The 15,940-nt window shown below is 36.0% G+C and overlaps 1 protein-coding gene across 3 annotated transcripts in view; it reads left to right on the forward strand.

The window, feature by feature from the left end:
• The window catches only part of Ocrl (Oculocerebrorenal syndrome of Lowe), an 88,353-nt gene that overhangs the window by 28,617 nt on the left and 43,796 nt on the right, over nucleotides 1-15,940 (forward strand). For all 3 annotated transcript variants that reach the window (XM_068393118.1, XM_068393119.1, XM_068393120.1), the window contains 3 exons: nucleotides 13,295-13,426; nucleotides 13,635-13,870; nucleotides 15,395-15,543. In XM_068393118.1, coding sequence (XP_068249219.1) covers nucleotides 13,295-13,426; nucleotides 13,635-13,870; nucleotides 15,395-15,543 — 517 coding nt within the window. The remainder of the gene's footprint in view (nucleotides 1-13,294; nucleotides 13,427-13,634; nucleotides 13,871-15,394; nucleotides 15,544-15,940) is intronic.

Below are 15,940 nucleotides of genomic sequence, written 5' to 3' on the forward strand. Positions count from 1 at the left end.
TTCATTTTGTGGTAATACTGTAGTTTTTTTTCTATTCATACAATAGATCAGTAGCTTCATGTTTAGTGTTTATGAATGCTTTTTCAGTTTGCATTTATGTTGTCTATTCTGATGGTTTGACTCCGAGGTATTCTTTGCTATTTAAGATGAAATTAGTAAATAAGGTTCTTGGATGCAGTGTTTGTAGAAAGTCATCTATTCAACAGGGTTCTAGCTGACCATATAACCTTTGTACTGACAAGTTTTCTTGTATGGCTTCTTGAGTAAGGGGAGGAAAAGAGATGCTGCCAGTGTTTATTTGCTGCTAGTGTTAACTGCGTTTGTTTTCATCTCTTGTGTTTTTCTTAAGTATTCAGATTTTGTTTCTGGTATTTCCAGTTAAAGAGAGATCACTCATTTCACCAGAAAGCTTATGCTTATTTTTTACCTGGCTCTTGATCTTATGAAGTAATTTGTTTATAGTTATGGAAAGAAAGACACACAAGGTTCCTAATTTCATTCAACACAAAAGGTAAGCTCTTTTGGTTGAAAATTGTTGATTGAAAGATGTAAAATGTAATTTTTACCCCGGAAAGGCTAATTTCTATGGTATTTCTAAACTAATTAAATGCTAGAAATTTTCAAAAAACTTAAAAAAAATTTTTTTTTAATGAAAGGTCCTTTGAAAGGATTGTCATACATTAATACAAAACTGTTTACGCAATTATATCATTTATTGTACAGTACTCAACTTCAGTTGAATAAACCTTGAACTTTATTGTTAGTCGGGACTTCAAGCCACCGACATGTAGAAGCCTAGTAGGTGCCTTGCATGCCCTTTAGTTACTATGGGAATCTCAACCACTTGTGGCTCTGTACTGCGCTTGGCCCCCTGGCTCCCTTAGTATAGGATGTTATACAAGTTTTTTTTATCATATTCTACTGCTCTTTGAAACAAGTCTGTGTATTTGCCATTTGACAAATGAATTGGTGAACGGTTTTATATTTCCCTATGAAATACAGCCATGTTCTCGTGTGAGCAGTACTTGACATGCTCCAATTGTAAATGCTCATTTGTTCTTCATCACAATCCCATTTGATAAAGCCCGTTTATGCGTTCGGCTCCAATTGCATACTTATCAGACTATTTGTTGTGTGAAGCCTCTTATGATTAATTCTGATTAATATGGGGGCTTCTTAAAGTGAATTATTTCATCAAAGTTAATTGTTAATGCACAGAACCTAGTGATAATTTCATGACAATCATTCTAACTCAAAGGAAATGCAGGGTATGGATAGCTCCGTATACTTATATCCAATACTAAAGGAAAACTGAAAATTTTAACATTAAAGGTACATTGGCCCTGTAGGCAAGGAAATAACACAAAATTGTAGATTCAGGATTGTGGGAGTGAGAATTCTCGTAGATTTTCTTCGTCTCCAAATCTACAACGTTGCTTTCTATCTTCGTCTTCTGTGATGTGCCTCTGACGTCTGCCCCCGCTTTCTTGTAGTTCTTGGATCTTATATCTGTATAGCAGAAGACTGACAATCTCTTGTCTTCCTTGAAGCTTCCTTCTACACCAAGGCTGAGTGGCGTGAATTTCTGAGCTGAGTGACTGTGTCGCTGGGTGGGTATCTGTCCATTCTCAAGACAGAATGTAGTAGGCAGGAGGCGAACTCCGGACCCTCAAGGGGGGGGATGTCTAATAAAGCCAAACAAGGCCTCTCTGACAAGAATACTGACTGGACACGACTGCCTCATGTGGAGACCTTCCTACTTTTGTATGGTAGATTTAAAGATGTGACAACCAAGATGGCTGCCTATGACATATAGACTTCTAATCACACTTCACATGCTTGGACTCCCACCGATACTTTCATTCGAAAGGAATTCCGAGAGTTGTGTCACATTACTGGTTTTAATGACCTGCTTCCCATCCAAACTGCTTGGCCTCCAGAACTTATGATAACAACTTCCTATGTGCACTCGCTTTAACTCTCTATTAATATGTTTTCCATCTTAATTTACTTGATCACGAAATCACTATCATTTATCTGTCTCTTTTTTAATTAATGAAATAAACCTATAAAACAACTCATTACGTGCATCTACTACCTTATCCTTTATGAATAACTATGAAATAACTAATTTCCTGACAGTTGAAGACAAAGATGATGACCCAATGATCTAAATAGCCTTGCTCTTTTTGTTTAATTTTCCTCGGTTATTGGTAAGTAAATGAATCATAGTATGTCTTTTAACCTTTTTACCCCCAAAGGATGTACTGGTACGTTTCACATAACTCATCCCTTTACCCCCATGGACGTACTGGTACGTCATTGCAAAAAACTGCTATTTACATTTTTTTGCATATTTTTGATAATTTTTTTGAGAAACTTCAGGCATTTTCCAAGAGAATGAGACCAACCTGACCTCTCTATGATGAAAATTAAGACTGTTAGAGCAATTTAAAAAAAATATACTGCAAAATGTGCTTGAAAAAAAATTACCCCGGGGAGTTAAGGGTTGGAAAGTTCCAAATAGCTTGGGGGTAAAAGGATTAACATATAAATGATAAGTCCCAGAAATTCCCCAACTTTTGGGATAGTTCAGGATTACTCAGAATCTTTAATAATTTTTATTGATTTTCATGTACAGTACTGTACATTACAGTATTTTATTTAATTTCTTTTGTATTACATTATTCATATTGCTTTGTGGTTATGATGACATGTTAAATAAAATATTTAATGAGACCCTTGCTTACTTTATGCATGATGCTACAGTTTTCTTTAATAGGCCAAAGGTACATTCTTTACTGCGTTTCCTCTGGTGTTACTCTCTTCAGTTTTGATTGATGTTTTATTTTGAAACAATTTTGTGATATTTTTATTATTTGAAAGGCAGGTTTTGGGTCTAAACTGCAAGAGATGCTAACAAGTTAAGTGATCATAGATATTTTCATGTCATGATTTCCAGTATGTTTCTCAAGTTAAAGTTAATCCCTCATCATGAAATCTTATTCAGGTGAAGATAAAGGCTCTCTCTCCTCTATGTTGGCTGTAAGTTTTCCTTGGAATTTGGTGTTTTTGTTAGATCTGTCATGTGAAGGTACAGTACCATGGAACCTTTTCAAAGTTTTATATGTCAGGATTGTGACATTTCCACTAAGGATGCTTTTTGTATAGTAGGCAACATTCTTCCTGCTGTCCTTGATCATGCAGTTTCATCTCCATCATCTTTATGATTTTCGTTTTTCATTTTCTGTCCCATTGAAAGTATTTTTTTTTCTGGGGTATCTACCCCCCAAAATTGGGGGAAGTGCCTTTGGTATATGTATGTATGATCTACCTTTTTTCCTCATGTTACTAGTAAGTATTCAGCCTTATTTTTTTAATTTATTGTGGGCCTTATTCTTACACTTCCTTCTGTTTACACTGTATTCAGCCTTATTTTTTCATTTATTGTGGGCCTTATTCTTACACTTCCTTCTGTTTACACTGTATTCAGCCTTATTTTTTCATTTATTGTGGGCCTTATTCTTACACTTAATTCCTATTTACACTGAGAGATATAAATTGCTATACTGTACCCGAATACATTCTCCCTCAAATGATTGACTTCTGAACTTTATCCTCTTTCCTCTTGGCACTAGTGACATCTCCGTCCTCCCTGGCATTGTCCACCTTCGTGAAATGCAGTTCAGGTAATGTTTGATTGTTAGGTTTATCTCAGATAAATAATGTATTTGTAATACAAATCTGTTCATACAACCAATTGATCATTTGTCTTGAGCCTTCTTTCTCACTCTGCACTTCTCTGATATCTGGTGGGAACTTAAAGGGTTGGTAGTCTGGGCATGTGTAGCGAGAGCTTCTTAGATCATGATTGGGACAAGTTGGTATGACTGGGATTTAATTGCATAGAATAAAGGCAATAGATGATTTGATAGATTGCATGAAAAAATGTGTTGTGTTATGAAAGCATTTGTTTATTTATATGTGAAATGCAAGTTATTTTTATCTAATTTTTCACTCATGGGTTTAAGTCTTTTAAATGCTGGCATATTGTTTTGATGACATTTTTCATGTACTGTATTTCTTCCCATATAAGTATTTTTTTTTTTTTTTAGTTTTGACCACTACTGTTTTATGTGGTAAGCTTTTTATATTTATGAATGCAATGACTAAGCATATAGCCTTTGCCAGTGGTTTTTGTAATTGCCCAAATTTATTTAAATTTTTCCAGATCGTGGGAATTTAATAGCTGACTAAGGTTTTTTTTTTTTTTTTTACATTTTCTTTGGCTAATTTTCTTCTGCAGTCCTTGCTGAGCAGGCAATCATAGTTAAAGTGATATTGGAAGGTCTTTCCCCCCTGTGTACCTCTCCATCCCACTCTTTTCATTACCCTCACTGTTCTATGGTTTTGTGCTCTTTCTTTGCTGTCCACTTATTTGATGGAAGGTCTGTGTTATATGAAAGTATTGTTTTTTTCTGCCTTTTTTTTTTTTTTTTTTTTTTTTTTTTTTTTTTTTTTTTTTTACCAAAAGGGATTGGGTTATCTTTCCTCTTTTTATTAAAAGGGGTTGGCTGTATAGTCTGTTGATGTGTTTTCCCCACTGCTCTTGTCTCCCACTGAGTGCAACCTATTTACTAGGCGACTTAACTAAGTTGCTATTTTATTTAGCTCTCTCTGGTCATCACACCAATGGTCATTTCTTTTCATTCTCTCTCTCTGGTGCTCCTTCAAGAATTTGGGGAATTTTCACATAAAAGGGTTAAAAGGGGTTGGCTGTATAGTCTGTTGATGTGTTTTCCCCACTGCTCTTGTCTCCCACTGAGTGCAGCCTATTTACTAGGTGGCTTAGCTAAGTTGCTATTTTATTTAGTTCTCTTTGGTCATCACACCAGTGGTCACTTCTTTTCATTCTATCTCCCAGGTGCTCCTTCAAGAATTTGGGGAATTTTCACATAAAAGGGTTAAAAGGGGTTGGTTGTATAGTCTGTTGATGTGTCTTCCCCACTGCTCTTGTCTCCCACTGAGTGCAGCCTATTTACTAGGTGACTTAGCTAAGTTGCTAATTTATTTAGCTCTATTTGGTCATCACCCTAGTGGTCATTTCTTTTCATTCTATCTCTCTGGTGCTCCTTCAAGAATTTGGGGAATTTTCCTATAAAATTTATGCATTCATGAGCTCCCATCTGTCTGTCGTTTGTATGTTCCCATACATGAGGGCTGTACTCCAATGCCTTGTAGACAGTAACAGCCTAGTAGCTAAGAGTGCCGTTAACGTTTACCCTTTTACTACTCGTTGATAACTAATAACTATCCTCCATGAGTTTGGTATGGTTCAGTTCGGTATGGTTCAGTTTGGTATGGTTCAGTTTGGTATGGTTCAGTTTGGTATGGTTCAGTTCGGTATGGTTCAGTTTGGTATGGTTCAGTACTGTCAAACATCATAAGATATTCCTCTTGTTTTTCTATGGAAATTTGGAAAATTTTAACTCATTTCCATATGTGATTTTTTTTATCATTGCCTAACTTAATTCCTTTTTGCTACTTTTTTTCACTAGAAGGTGATGGCTTAATAAAGGAATATTCATGGGTAAAGTCTTTGCCATCTTCTTGTAAGTATTCCAAGTTAATTATTATCTTATTGGAATTTTGCCTCTCTCTGTACTGTTTTTTTTATATAAATGTATTGGTTTAGTAATTCTTTGTTTGTTAGTAAATACCATGCAATATTAGTAGCAATTAAAGGTGAAGGTTAACTTTGGTGGTTATCTTAATTGCATTACTTTACTTTTCTAGATTTTTTATATTTTTATGATAATTTTTTATTGTGTTTTCAAGATACCAAGCAATTCTCTTTATGCATACTGTGTAAAAGTGTATATTTTATATCTCCAGTTATATTGTTATCCCATTTGTTATTAGAGTTTGCTGCTTGTACAGTATAGTGATTATTACCTTGGGAAGTTTTGTGTATGGACTAAAAATACCATTTTAAATTGTTATTTTAAGCATGCTTAAGCAAATTTGTTCTGATTAACTAAGCAAAATTTGCCATATCTTAATATTTTTGCTTTAGATAGACCCTCACCTGCTTGGTTTTGCATGTTGAGGCTAGTTCTGCTTTCTTGGCCTCATATATTTTTCTAGCCAGGGTTAGTCTGTTGACCTAATGGGTTAGCTTTAAGAATAGGACACACTGGGTGAGGAAAGGATACCTGTTCTGCTACTCAAGTTTCTTCATCAAATTTGAATGATTTGAGTGTAGGGGTTAGCTTATGGATTTTTTGTTTCTCTTGTCAAGGTTAAAGAGTGCCAGTCCTCTAGTAATACACCCTTACCCACTGCTGAACTAATTTTTCGCCTGACCCCTCGCCTTTTTGACATACCTGTAATTCTGTCTTCTCTGCCAGATAAGTGAATTACTCCTCTGACAATATCTGCTCTTATAACTACTTGAAAATGGAAATTCTTTCCTTACAGTGTAAGCATGCTTCACTAGGAAAACTTCCACTTTGATGCTAGAGGTAACGTTATACCTGGCCCCTGTGCAGCTTCAGGAGAACAATATTGCTTTGATGTTTAGTCATCTTACCTTTGTTCTTGTATCTATTTACCCTGTTGTTTTTCCTGCTATACATGATTTTTCTTTCCCAACTGAATCCATGGAAGCAATGCTACCTTTAGTACCCATTTCCTCCTTTGGGTCTGCTGTACCAATGGTTTTTCCTCTGGTTCTACCTCTTGTTCCTGAGTTGCACCAATGGCTGCTGCTGCAATTGGTTTCATTGCTCTCACTGAAATTTCTTCTAGGCTATCTGCTTATGTTGTATTGACAGCTCCAACCACATTAGCTCCTTTGTTATTAGCCTTCCTTACAGTACTTGCTGGATCTCTTCTTACACCACTTCCTTTGGTGGTGCCATTGGTCTCTACTTCATGTACTCTGCTGAGGCCTGTTGAACTTCCTGTTGTGATACCTGCTTAGATCCTGCTTAGTGCTCCTCTTACTGCAGCTGTTCGTATGGAGATTACAACTTTATCTGTTGTACTTATAGATCCCTTTTGTCATCCACATTGTCTTCTGCTGTTACAGTAGGTATTATGTTACTTTACAATTGTTGCCCTGTAGATCCTGCTTAGTGCTCCTCTTATTGCAGCTGTTTGTATGTAGATTACAACTTTTATCTATTGTACTTGTAGTTCCCTTTCGTCATCTATTTTGTCTATTGCTGTTATCTATAGTCCTCCCCTCTGCAGTTGATGTTGCTTTCTTTGCTTATGGTGTGTCTGCTGCTGTCAACATTCCAGATATCCTGCCTCTTCCTGTTGCTCTTCATACAGATTTTTTATAACAATCAGCCTGGCTAGATTTCCATCCGCTTCTCAGATCAATCTATCTTAGAAAGTTTTATAACATCTCCCAGGGTAGATTTCATTCCGATTCTCAGTTCAATCCATCTTAGAAAGTCTTCTCCTAAGGCACTTTCTACAGTAGTGGTTCAGGCAGAAGTTATGCACTTGCAGGCACACCATTTAAGTGACACTTCATCCAAGGACATAAACCTCATAGGGGCTCCCATCCTTAGTACAGTATATTTACCAGTCAGTATTGATCTTCCTATAGGTCCGCTTGGCTGCTGTTGTCAATTTGACAAGTCTAATGAGAGACTTAAATCGTGCCCCTCTTGTGTGGAAGGAACTCTTCAACACCTCTTGCTTGAAGCTCAAAACTTCTATGAGAAGCTTGTAAGCTTGTTTACGATTTCCAGAATCAAGAGAAAGCAGCCAGAGCTATGTTAATGGGAAGTTTCATTCTCAATGGTGTTGGACTGACTTTGCAAAGCCTTTAAACTTTAGTGACTGCATCATAGGAAGAGGAAAGCATCTGTAGCAGGACTGTAATTAAAGTCCAGTAATGTTTGTGTGACACTGGCAGTAGCTTGCTCTTCAGCTAAGGCAATGATACCTCTTGAAGTTCGTGGAAAATGGCGTTTTTTGTGTCAAGTAAAACCGGAGGAAATGGAGATTACAAAGGTGTACTTGGAGTGATTCTGATCTTGATTAGTAATTAACAATTAATTGAAGAAAACAATGGAGTTTCAAATTGGACAGAAATCAGTCATGTTTGGTGTCAAATGAAACAGGTGAGAGACAGAACACAATGGTGCAGTAGTCGGAATGATACTCGACGTCATTGGTTAATAATTACCGATTAATTGAAGACGACAATGGATTTTTAAAAATGATTGAAAGCCGTCTAGTTTTGTGATAAATGAAAGGGGAAGGATAGGAGAACAGGAATATACAACTAACAGAATAGTTATTGCTGCCTTTAGTGATTAATTAACTAAAAAAATTTACAGAATATTCACTACTGTTGCTGAAGTAATCAAGGAATTCATTAACTGGAATCAATGAACTCTGATACCTGATGAGCCATATGATTCCAATCACGTTCAATGCAGTCTTCAGTCTAGTAGTTTATTTGAACTTGTTTGTTTCACTCTTGTAGTGTTCAGCCACTTGTAGTCCACAGGAGAGTAACCTTTAAATTTGGTTTCTGATTCATTCTACCCCTTACAGCTCTCTATTAGACCTTTGCATAGACTGAGACTCTCAACTGCTCAACCTCCCTTCTGAACTGTAATTTGACTTCTATGTGATTGATTAGTTTCGTATTGTAATATGGAACTGAATAAGTTTTGGAAAAAGGATTTTATTTCTATGCAAACCCATGAATCTTATAAAGTACAAAGTACCCACTCCTGTCCCTTTACTCTCGCTGGGTCACATTTTACGTAGGACAATGAGGATAGCTACTACTTCCTTAGGACATTGAGGATTGCTACTATTTCCTTGGGACAATGAGGATAGCTACTACTTCCTTGGGACAATGAGGATAGCTACTACTTCCTTGGGACAATAAGGATAGCTACTACTTCCTTGGGACAATGAGGATAGCTACTACTTGTTCCCACTCCTGTCCCTTTACTCTCGCTGGGTCACATTTTACGTAGGACAATGAGGATAGCTACTACTTCCTTGGGACAATGAGGATAGCTACTACTTCCTTGGGACAATGAGGATAGCTACTACTTCCTTGGGACAATAAGGATAGCTACTACTTCCTTGGGACAATGAGGATAGCTACTACTTCCTTGGGACAATGAGGATAGCTACTACTTCCTTGGGACAATGAGGATAGCTACTACTTCCTTGGGACAGTGAGGATAGCTACTACTTCCTTGGGACAGTGAGGATAGCTACTACTTCCTTGGGACAATGAGGATAGCTACTACTTCCTTGGGACAATGAGGATAGCTACTACTTCCTTGGGACAATGAGGATAGCTTCTACTTCCTTAGGACAATGAGGATAGCTACTATTTCCCAGGGGCTCATAGCCGTACATGCATGAACAGTTCCTCTAGCTACTTTTCTTTTTTCATTAAGATGTGATTAGACTGCCTGTGTCTGGGGCCAATTAGAACATGAAAGAGGGTTCTATATTAAAAGATATATGTCATATGATGTATGAAAACTTAGCCATAGTTCTTTGGTTGTTTTTGCCTTTTTCTTGTAACAAAATTTTATTGAATATTAAGGATTCTAGATCATGGCTACACCTGGAAATGTAATATATCCTACAGCTAATAGTAATTCCATGTAGTTTCTAGCTTTAATTGAATAACATACTTCATGTCATAAAAGGTTGCCTAGCAAAAATCACCATGATTAAGAAACTATTATGTAAAGAAGTCTTTGATAAGTTGAAATTCTTTAATTGATGGATTACTCCATTTGTGTGGCTATAAAAATTATTATTATTATTGTTATTATTATTTATTTATTATTTATCATTATTATTTATTATTTCTTGCAAAGCTACAACCCTAGTTGGAAAAGCAGGATGCTATAAGCCCAAGGGCTCCAACAAGGAAAATAGCCCAGTGAGGAAAAGAAATAAGGAAATAAATAAACTAAAAAAGAAGTAATTGACAATTAAAATAAAATATTTTAAGAACAGCAACAACCTTGAAATAAATCTTTCATATAATAACTATTAAAACTTCAAAAAACAAGAGGAAGAGAAACAACATACAATAGTGTGCCCGAGTGTACCCTCAAGCATAGATCTGGGAGCCTAAGTGATCTAACTTGGTGGCATGGCTGTTACTATTTATGGTTGTATTATTCCTGAAAGATTTTAAGATTTTATACAATACATAATTAGCGTGTTTAGGAAAATTATAATAATGTACTTTTTGCCATATATTTTTCATTAATCTGAGGATGGGTTAATATTGGATAGTTTTCTTACTAGAATACAGTTGACATATTTCTAGACCCAGTTTTCTATCCTGGAAGAAACTTTCTTGAATGATGTTTTAATGTTGGATATCAGATAAGAAATGAGCAGCATTTCTGGGCTCCCAGTGGATAGCACAAAGCATCTTTAAAAACTATCTTCCAATTTGAATCAGATCATACCCTCTTGCCGTAATAATCTATAATTCATTTCTATGGCCTTTTTTTGATAGATTAATGACCTTTCTTATTCCATAAATCAGAATCTGTGATATTGCAAAGTGCAAATAAGGGAAAATTTTATGGAGAAGCAATATTTTGTTTAGAATTGGTGTATAATTAGCAAATATATGGATGACTCAGAGACGCTGACCTGGGCAGTACTGACTAGCCTAGCTAGTTAGCCAGTACTTGCGCAAGGGAGGACAGGCTAATCCTAACACCATTGTTATCCTTCAATACCAGGTCTTGATAGAGAGTAAATACTTTCTCTCAAGTATTGCAGTGTACTGCACCAAAATTTAATGTCTTGCATGAGTTTATTTTTCATTTCTAAAAATTTTTTTTGTTTTTGTAGACTTATTTTGGTGTACTCGTACTGAGACATTGAAAATTTAGAGTAACTGAGATGTTGCGTGGAAATTACCTTTAGTTATCTGTGACACTAGCTGTACATTTCTAGTCGATTTCTTAGGCACTAAGCATGGATGAATGTAATTAATTAACTTTTCCATCAAAATCAATAGTATGGTTAAGTACATAAGTATCAAGCTACTTATGTCAATTATTTTTACAAGAAGTTTGTTTATTTCCCATAACTCCCTTAAATTCTTGTCATTATTCTCATTTATATCCTATTATTTTATGAATTTCAATCTAGTCCAAGTCTATGTCGCTAACCTTACTCCATGATGTTGAGGTTTTATTCTGTATATTTGGTTCTTATGTGTATACAAACCTTTTGTCCTTTTACATATGGATGCTTGTATGTTTGTATGTCTTTATCGGATCTGTAATGGGCATTGAATCGTTACCTAGGTAATTGGTTAATGACAGGTGGCATGAAGGAAAAGCCCCACTCACCTGTCTTGTTACAAAATAGTCACTTTTATCCTTGGCCATACCCAACGTGGGTGTGGTGTTGCATTTCTTTCTTAAGATTGTTGGATCTTTTCTTACTTTAGTGTGTGATAAACATTTGTTTTTTGTTAAAGTGCTTGTTGTGACAGCAGCTCACTGAAAGATAAGGCTTTGGTGAAGTGTAATTGGTTTCATTTAGGATAGTAAGCTTTCGAATCTCCAAGTTGTGTACCTTTGGGAAGGGGGGTGTTGTACACAGTTGCCCTACCCACCTTCGAGTGTGCCATTCATAATCTTGTGATTAGGAAGATGATGAACTCCCGGGTGTCTGATAGTGAACATTATTTCTTGCTGACGGCAGTGTACTCCCTTGTGGTAACCCCTGTGTAAGTACAGTGTACTGTAGTCTGGTATCAGTCTCAGTCAGTACTTTACAATTGTACTGGTTTGTGTTTTCTTCAGAAGTAAGCCTCTTGTAGCTTCCTCCACGGGTTTGGCATAAGTCTCTATGAGAGGTTGCAATGACTGGCTATTTTACCTCTTTCTTATTACCTTTTGAAGAGTGTGCAGCATCTAAGTTTGTTACATGTTGGTCAGTTACGCACCAGAGCGTTTTTTTCTTTGCAGACTTATCTACCAAGAACTAACTCTTCCATCCTCCTGCTAAGGGGGAAGATTGGTTGGGGGGTTTTACCAAATGTTTTTCTTGATGTGCATAGTTTGACACTGCCAATGTTATCTTCCTGTTGGGGTGATAAGTTTTCCGTGTCTTAGTTCTTCCTATCAAGCCAGTTGGCTAATGGCTGAACCTTAAAAGAATTTACATCCCTATGATTAAGTGTTAGGCAGCTTTTGCAGTCACCTTCCTTACTCCCTTTCGGGACCAGAAAGGATGATATGTTTAGGAAAGAAGAGATCCTTCCAGTCTGGTTCTAGGGGACTTCCTTCCACCAATGTAAAGTACAGTGTTTTCTATAAGGGGAGGAACTAATAAAATTTGTTAATAAATATTTGTATTTGTTATAGTTATACAAATTAGAGTCCTTTAAATTAAATTTACCACTTCAACCACCCCTCCCAGTCGTAGACCTAAGACCAAAAGTGGTATTTTTTGACACGTTGGTGGGCCAGGCTCCCCCTCCCACCACTTGTAATTACCTAATTACCTTACTAATGACTCAATGGCCATTCCAGTGCCTCTGAAGACATATTCCAATTTTAAGTGACCCAGGTTTGTCTAGCTAGGAAAAATGCAAAATACAGTACAGTACATGTACTGTACGTTTAACATGTCACAAAAGATGGATTGCTATACCTACCAGGTCATCAAAATCCCCAAGTTCAACCTTTGATTTTCATCCATTTTCCAGGTTCTAAATGCATCAGCTTTACAATTTTCCTCCCACACAAAAAAAAAATATCAAGTGCAGAAATATATCTGCAAGCCAAAAAAATTCTTAAGCTTACTTAAGCTTCTACAATATATATTTTATATTTCTATTTTTCTCATGTTATAGTTTATTGTAAGGAGTAGCTACAAATTATTCAATATTGTTTAAAGGTGGAAAACAATTGTTATAGTCAGAATGTCTTTATTAAATCCTTATTTACCATTCTGAGTAAATACAGCTTGACTGTAAATGGTTCATATTTATAGGAAACAATACACATTAGAAAAATAAGTTTCTTCCAATCAGTAGTGTGGCATGTGTACATTAGAATGGTTAAGAGTTAAAGTATCTATATTATAGATTTTGATAAACTTTCACTTATTCATAGTGACTTGACTAAACCCTGTTTTTCAAAATGTTATTTTATCTTGTGTACTGCCTTTACATTTTTTTATCAATATAATTCGTTAAAAAAGCTCCATTATGTCACCCTACAGCAACCATTTTCTTTCATAGATACGTCCAGCACAGATGTAGATACTGATGTCCTTGTAAATATTACCTGGGGTAAGATCCGGCTATTATTCGAAATGCCTTTCAGTCAACGAACAAATACTTTTGTGTCGGAAGTATTAAGGGCTGCAGAAGGTAAATATATGAATGTTTTATTTTAGTTTGTTTATGAAGAGTACAGTAGGTGTGAAGCTTGCACTGGAAATTGCTTAGAAAATTATTCCAGTGTCATAATGAAGTCATAGCAAATTAAAGATATTTACTTACGTAAAGTAATTGTTATTGTACCATAGAAATTTTTAAATCTAAATTGACCAAGATAGCAATATTTCCTTCATTACAGTCCTAAGTAAAAGAAGAGGTCCACCTCCAGAGTTTGCTTGGCTATCTCCTTATCAAAGCGCAGCCACTAATGCCAATCCACCAGATGCTGGGCTAAGCACACCAGTGAATAGTCCGGAAAATAACTTGGGAGATGGAACAGCCACGCTGGTGGATATTGGGGATGTCCCACCTCGCTCACCACCTTCTCCTTACCTGGATCCATCTGTGACGCTAACTGATAGCAGCAGTATGCAAGTAAGTCTTGCGTTCATGATTAAGGCAAGAAATTTGTTGCACGATGAGGGATTTAGTGTTAATGTATGGCTCATAAACTTGGGGTTAAATACTTAAAGAGGAAGCAGAGCTTGAGACAACAGAGAGGAGAATGGTGAGTTGGATTATGGGACTATCAATGGTCGAAAGATAGGAGAATGCGAAAATAAGAAGAATGGTAGACACAGTGAAGATTACAGAGGTGATAAGTGTGTCATGACTGAGAATGGTGTAGCCATGTGTTGAGAATGGATGGTGGAGAGGAGTGAGGAGAGCTTGGGAAGAACTTGTTAGGGGGAGAAGATCAAGAGGGAGGGAGAGAATTAGATACCAAGATAAAGTGATGGATGAAATGGAGAAGAGAGGTTTGATGGAAGAGGATGCCTTAGATAGAAGACATTGGATAGGGCGCATCAGGCAATTGACCCTTTAATGAAGGAATAACGGTGGGAAAGAAGATTGTAATTTTAGTTACAGATGCTCGTAAGTGTAGAAAATCCACAAAGATGTAGTTAACAGAAAATACCAGAATTTTAAGGTATGTTTGTGATTGAATTATCAAGATCATAAAGTATTATGGTAAATACATAAACCACATATTTCGTTTTACATATAAAAACAGATGGTATTTATAGGACATGAGATTGTTAGTGGAAAAGTGATTACTGTTTATACCATTACAGTACAGTATAATACTTTACATTAAAATTGAATTGTGTGTAGTTATTTATTACCACAGCTTCAATAGAAGTTAATGAAAAGTCAGATTTTTATACCAGTATTTTAGCTTTAGGTACCATGAGCAAAACTAAGATAATAACCAAAACAATATATTTGTGTGTGCTGCTGGATTAAAAATATAAGAAGTGAAAACAGGCAATTAACTCGGAGAAAAACCTATTGCAGGTTTTTTATAATTATGGTAGAAGGACTAGTATTGAGAAGCATTCATTGGAGCTGTCATATGCTAGATTGGTAAGACATTTGTGTAGGAATTATTCTATGGGAAAAGTAACACTTATTTTTGTGTGAATGTGTTGAGTGACAAAGTAGGGAAAGATAAACTAGGTCAGGTCGCATGGTTTTGGCAGAAGTATTCAGAATGTGAATCGATTAACTTCTATTAGTTAATACTGTCAGTATGTTAGGTATTATAATCTATTCTATTTTTTTTTAAACAACTGATGTACATTATAGAATTCCTTTAGGATGGCCAAAGGATTTGTTCTTGAATGAAAAAGGAAAATTGGGCTATGCTAAGTCAGGGAAGTATGATAGCTCTTGGTTTTGTTTAATCAGGTGAACAGATGGTTAGGCACAGACTGGTATTAAACTTATGAGGTATCTGCAAATAAAATAATATGCACTGTTTAGATCGGATACGTTGTCCTCAGGAATGATTTTAACCAAATTTAATTATTAACTTTTGGATTAAACAGAGACACATGTAAATAAACTTTGTTTCAAGCAGTTCCAATTAGTATTTCACTTTGCACTGTTATTCAGGGTGAAAGTGAAAGAAGTCCTGAGCTTGGTGTGAATCGCCATAGCATTGCTACTGGGATCTCGCCTACTCCAATAGCAGCAAGGGAAAGTCACATCAGACATCAGATGGCATTACGAGAAGACTCGTATACAGATATCCATGAATTTGTGTGAGTAGAAAAAACTTTTTTTGTGAATCTTTTATGCAGTTTGGCTTTCTGTCTAGTTTAAAGTGCAGGCAAGTACTGTTATTTTTTTCATTGGGGGAAATTCTGGATAGCTACTGAGATTTAGAGAAATTACTTTTCTGCTTTATAGTTTTCTAAAAAAAAAAAAAAGACATTCACTCTAGATATGAATGGCGAGCGTTTTCTTTTCTCGATTTTTATTGTAGAACTCTAAAGGTATTAATTTTTCATTAGAGCTACTCGTATATAAATGTTGAGAATGGAGGTTAAGCCCTATTGTTACTCTGCTGTTAATCATTATGCTGTACAATAGTTATAACAGCGCCTCTTCACAGCAAACCCATTAATCATACTTTCTTCTAATCTTGGTCCTGATGAT

This window comes from Palaemon carinicauda, chromosome 19 (genome assembly GCF_036898095.1).
Source record: "Palaemon carinicauda isolate YSFRI2023 chromosome 19, ASM3689809v2, whole genome shotgun sequence".
NCBI lineage: Eukaryota > Metazoa > Arthropoda > Malacostraca > Decapoda > Palaemonidae > Palaemon > Palaemon carinicauda.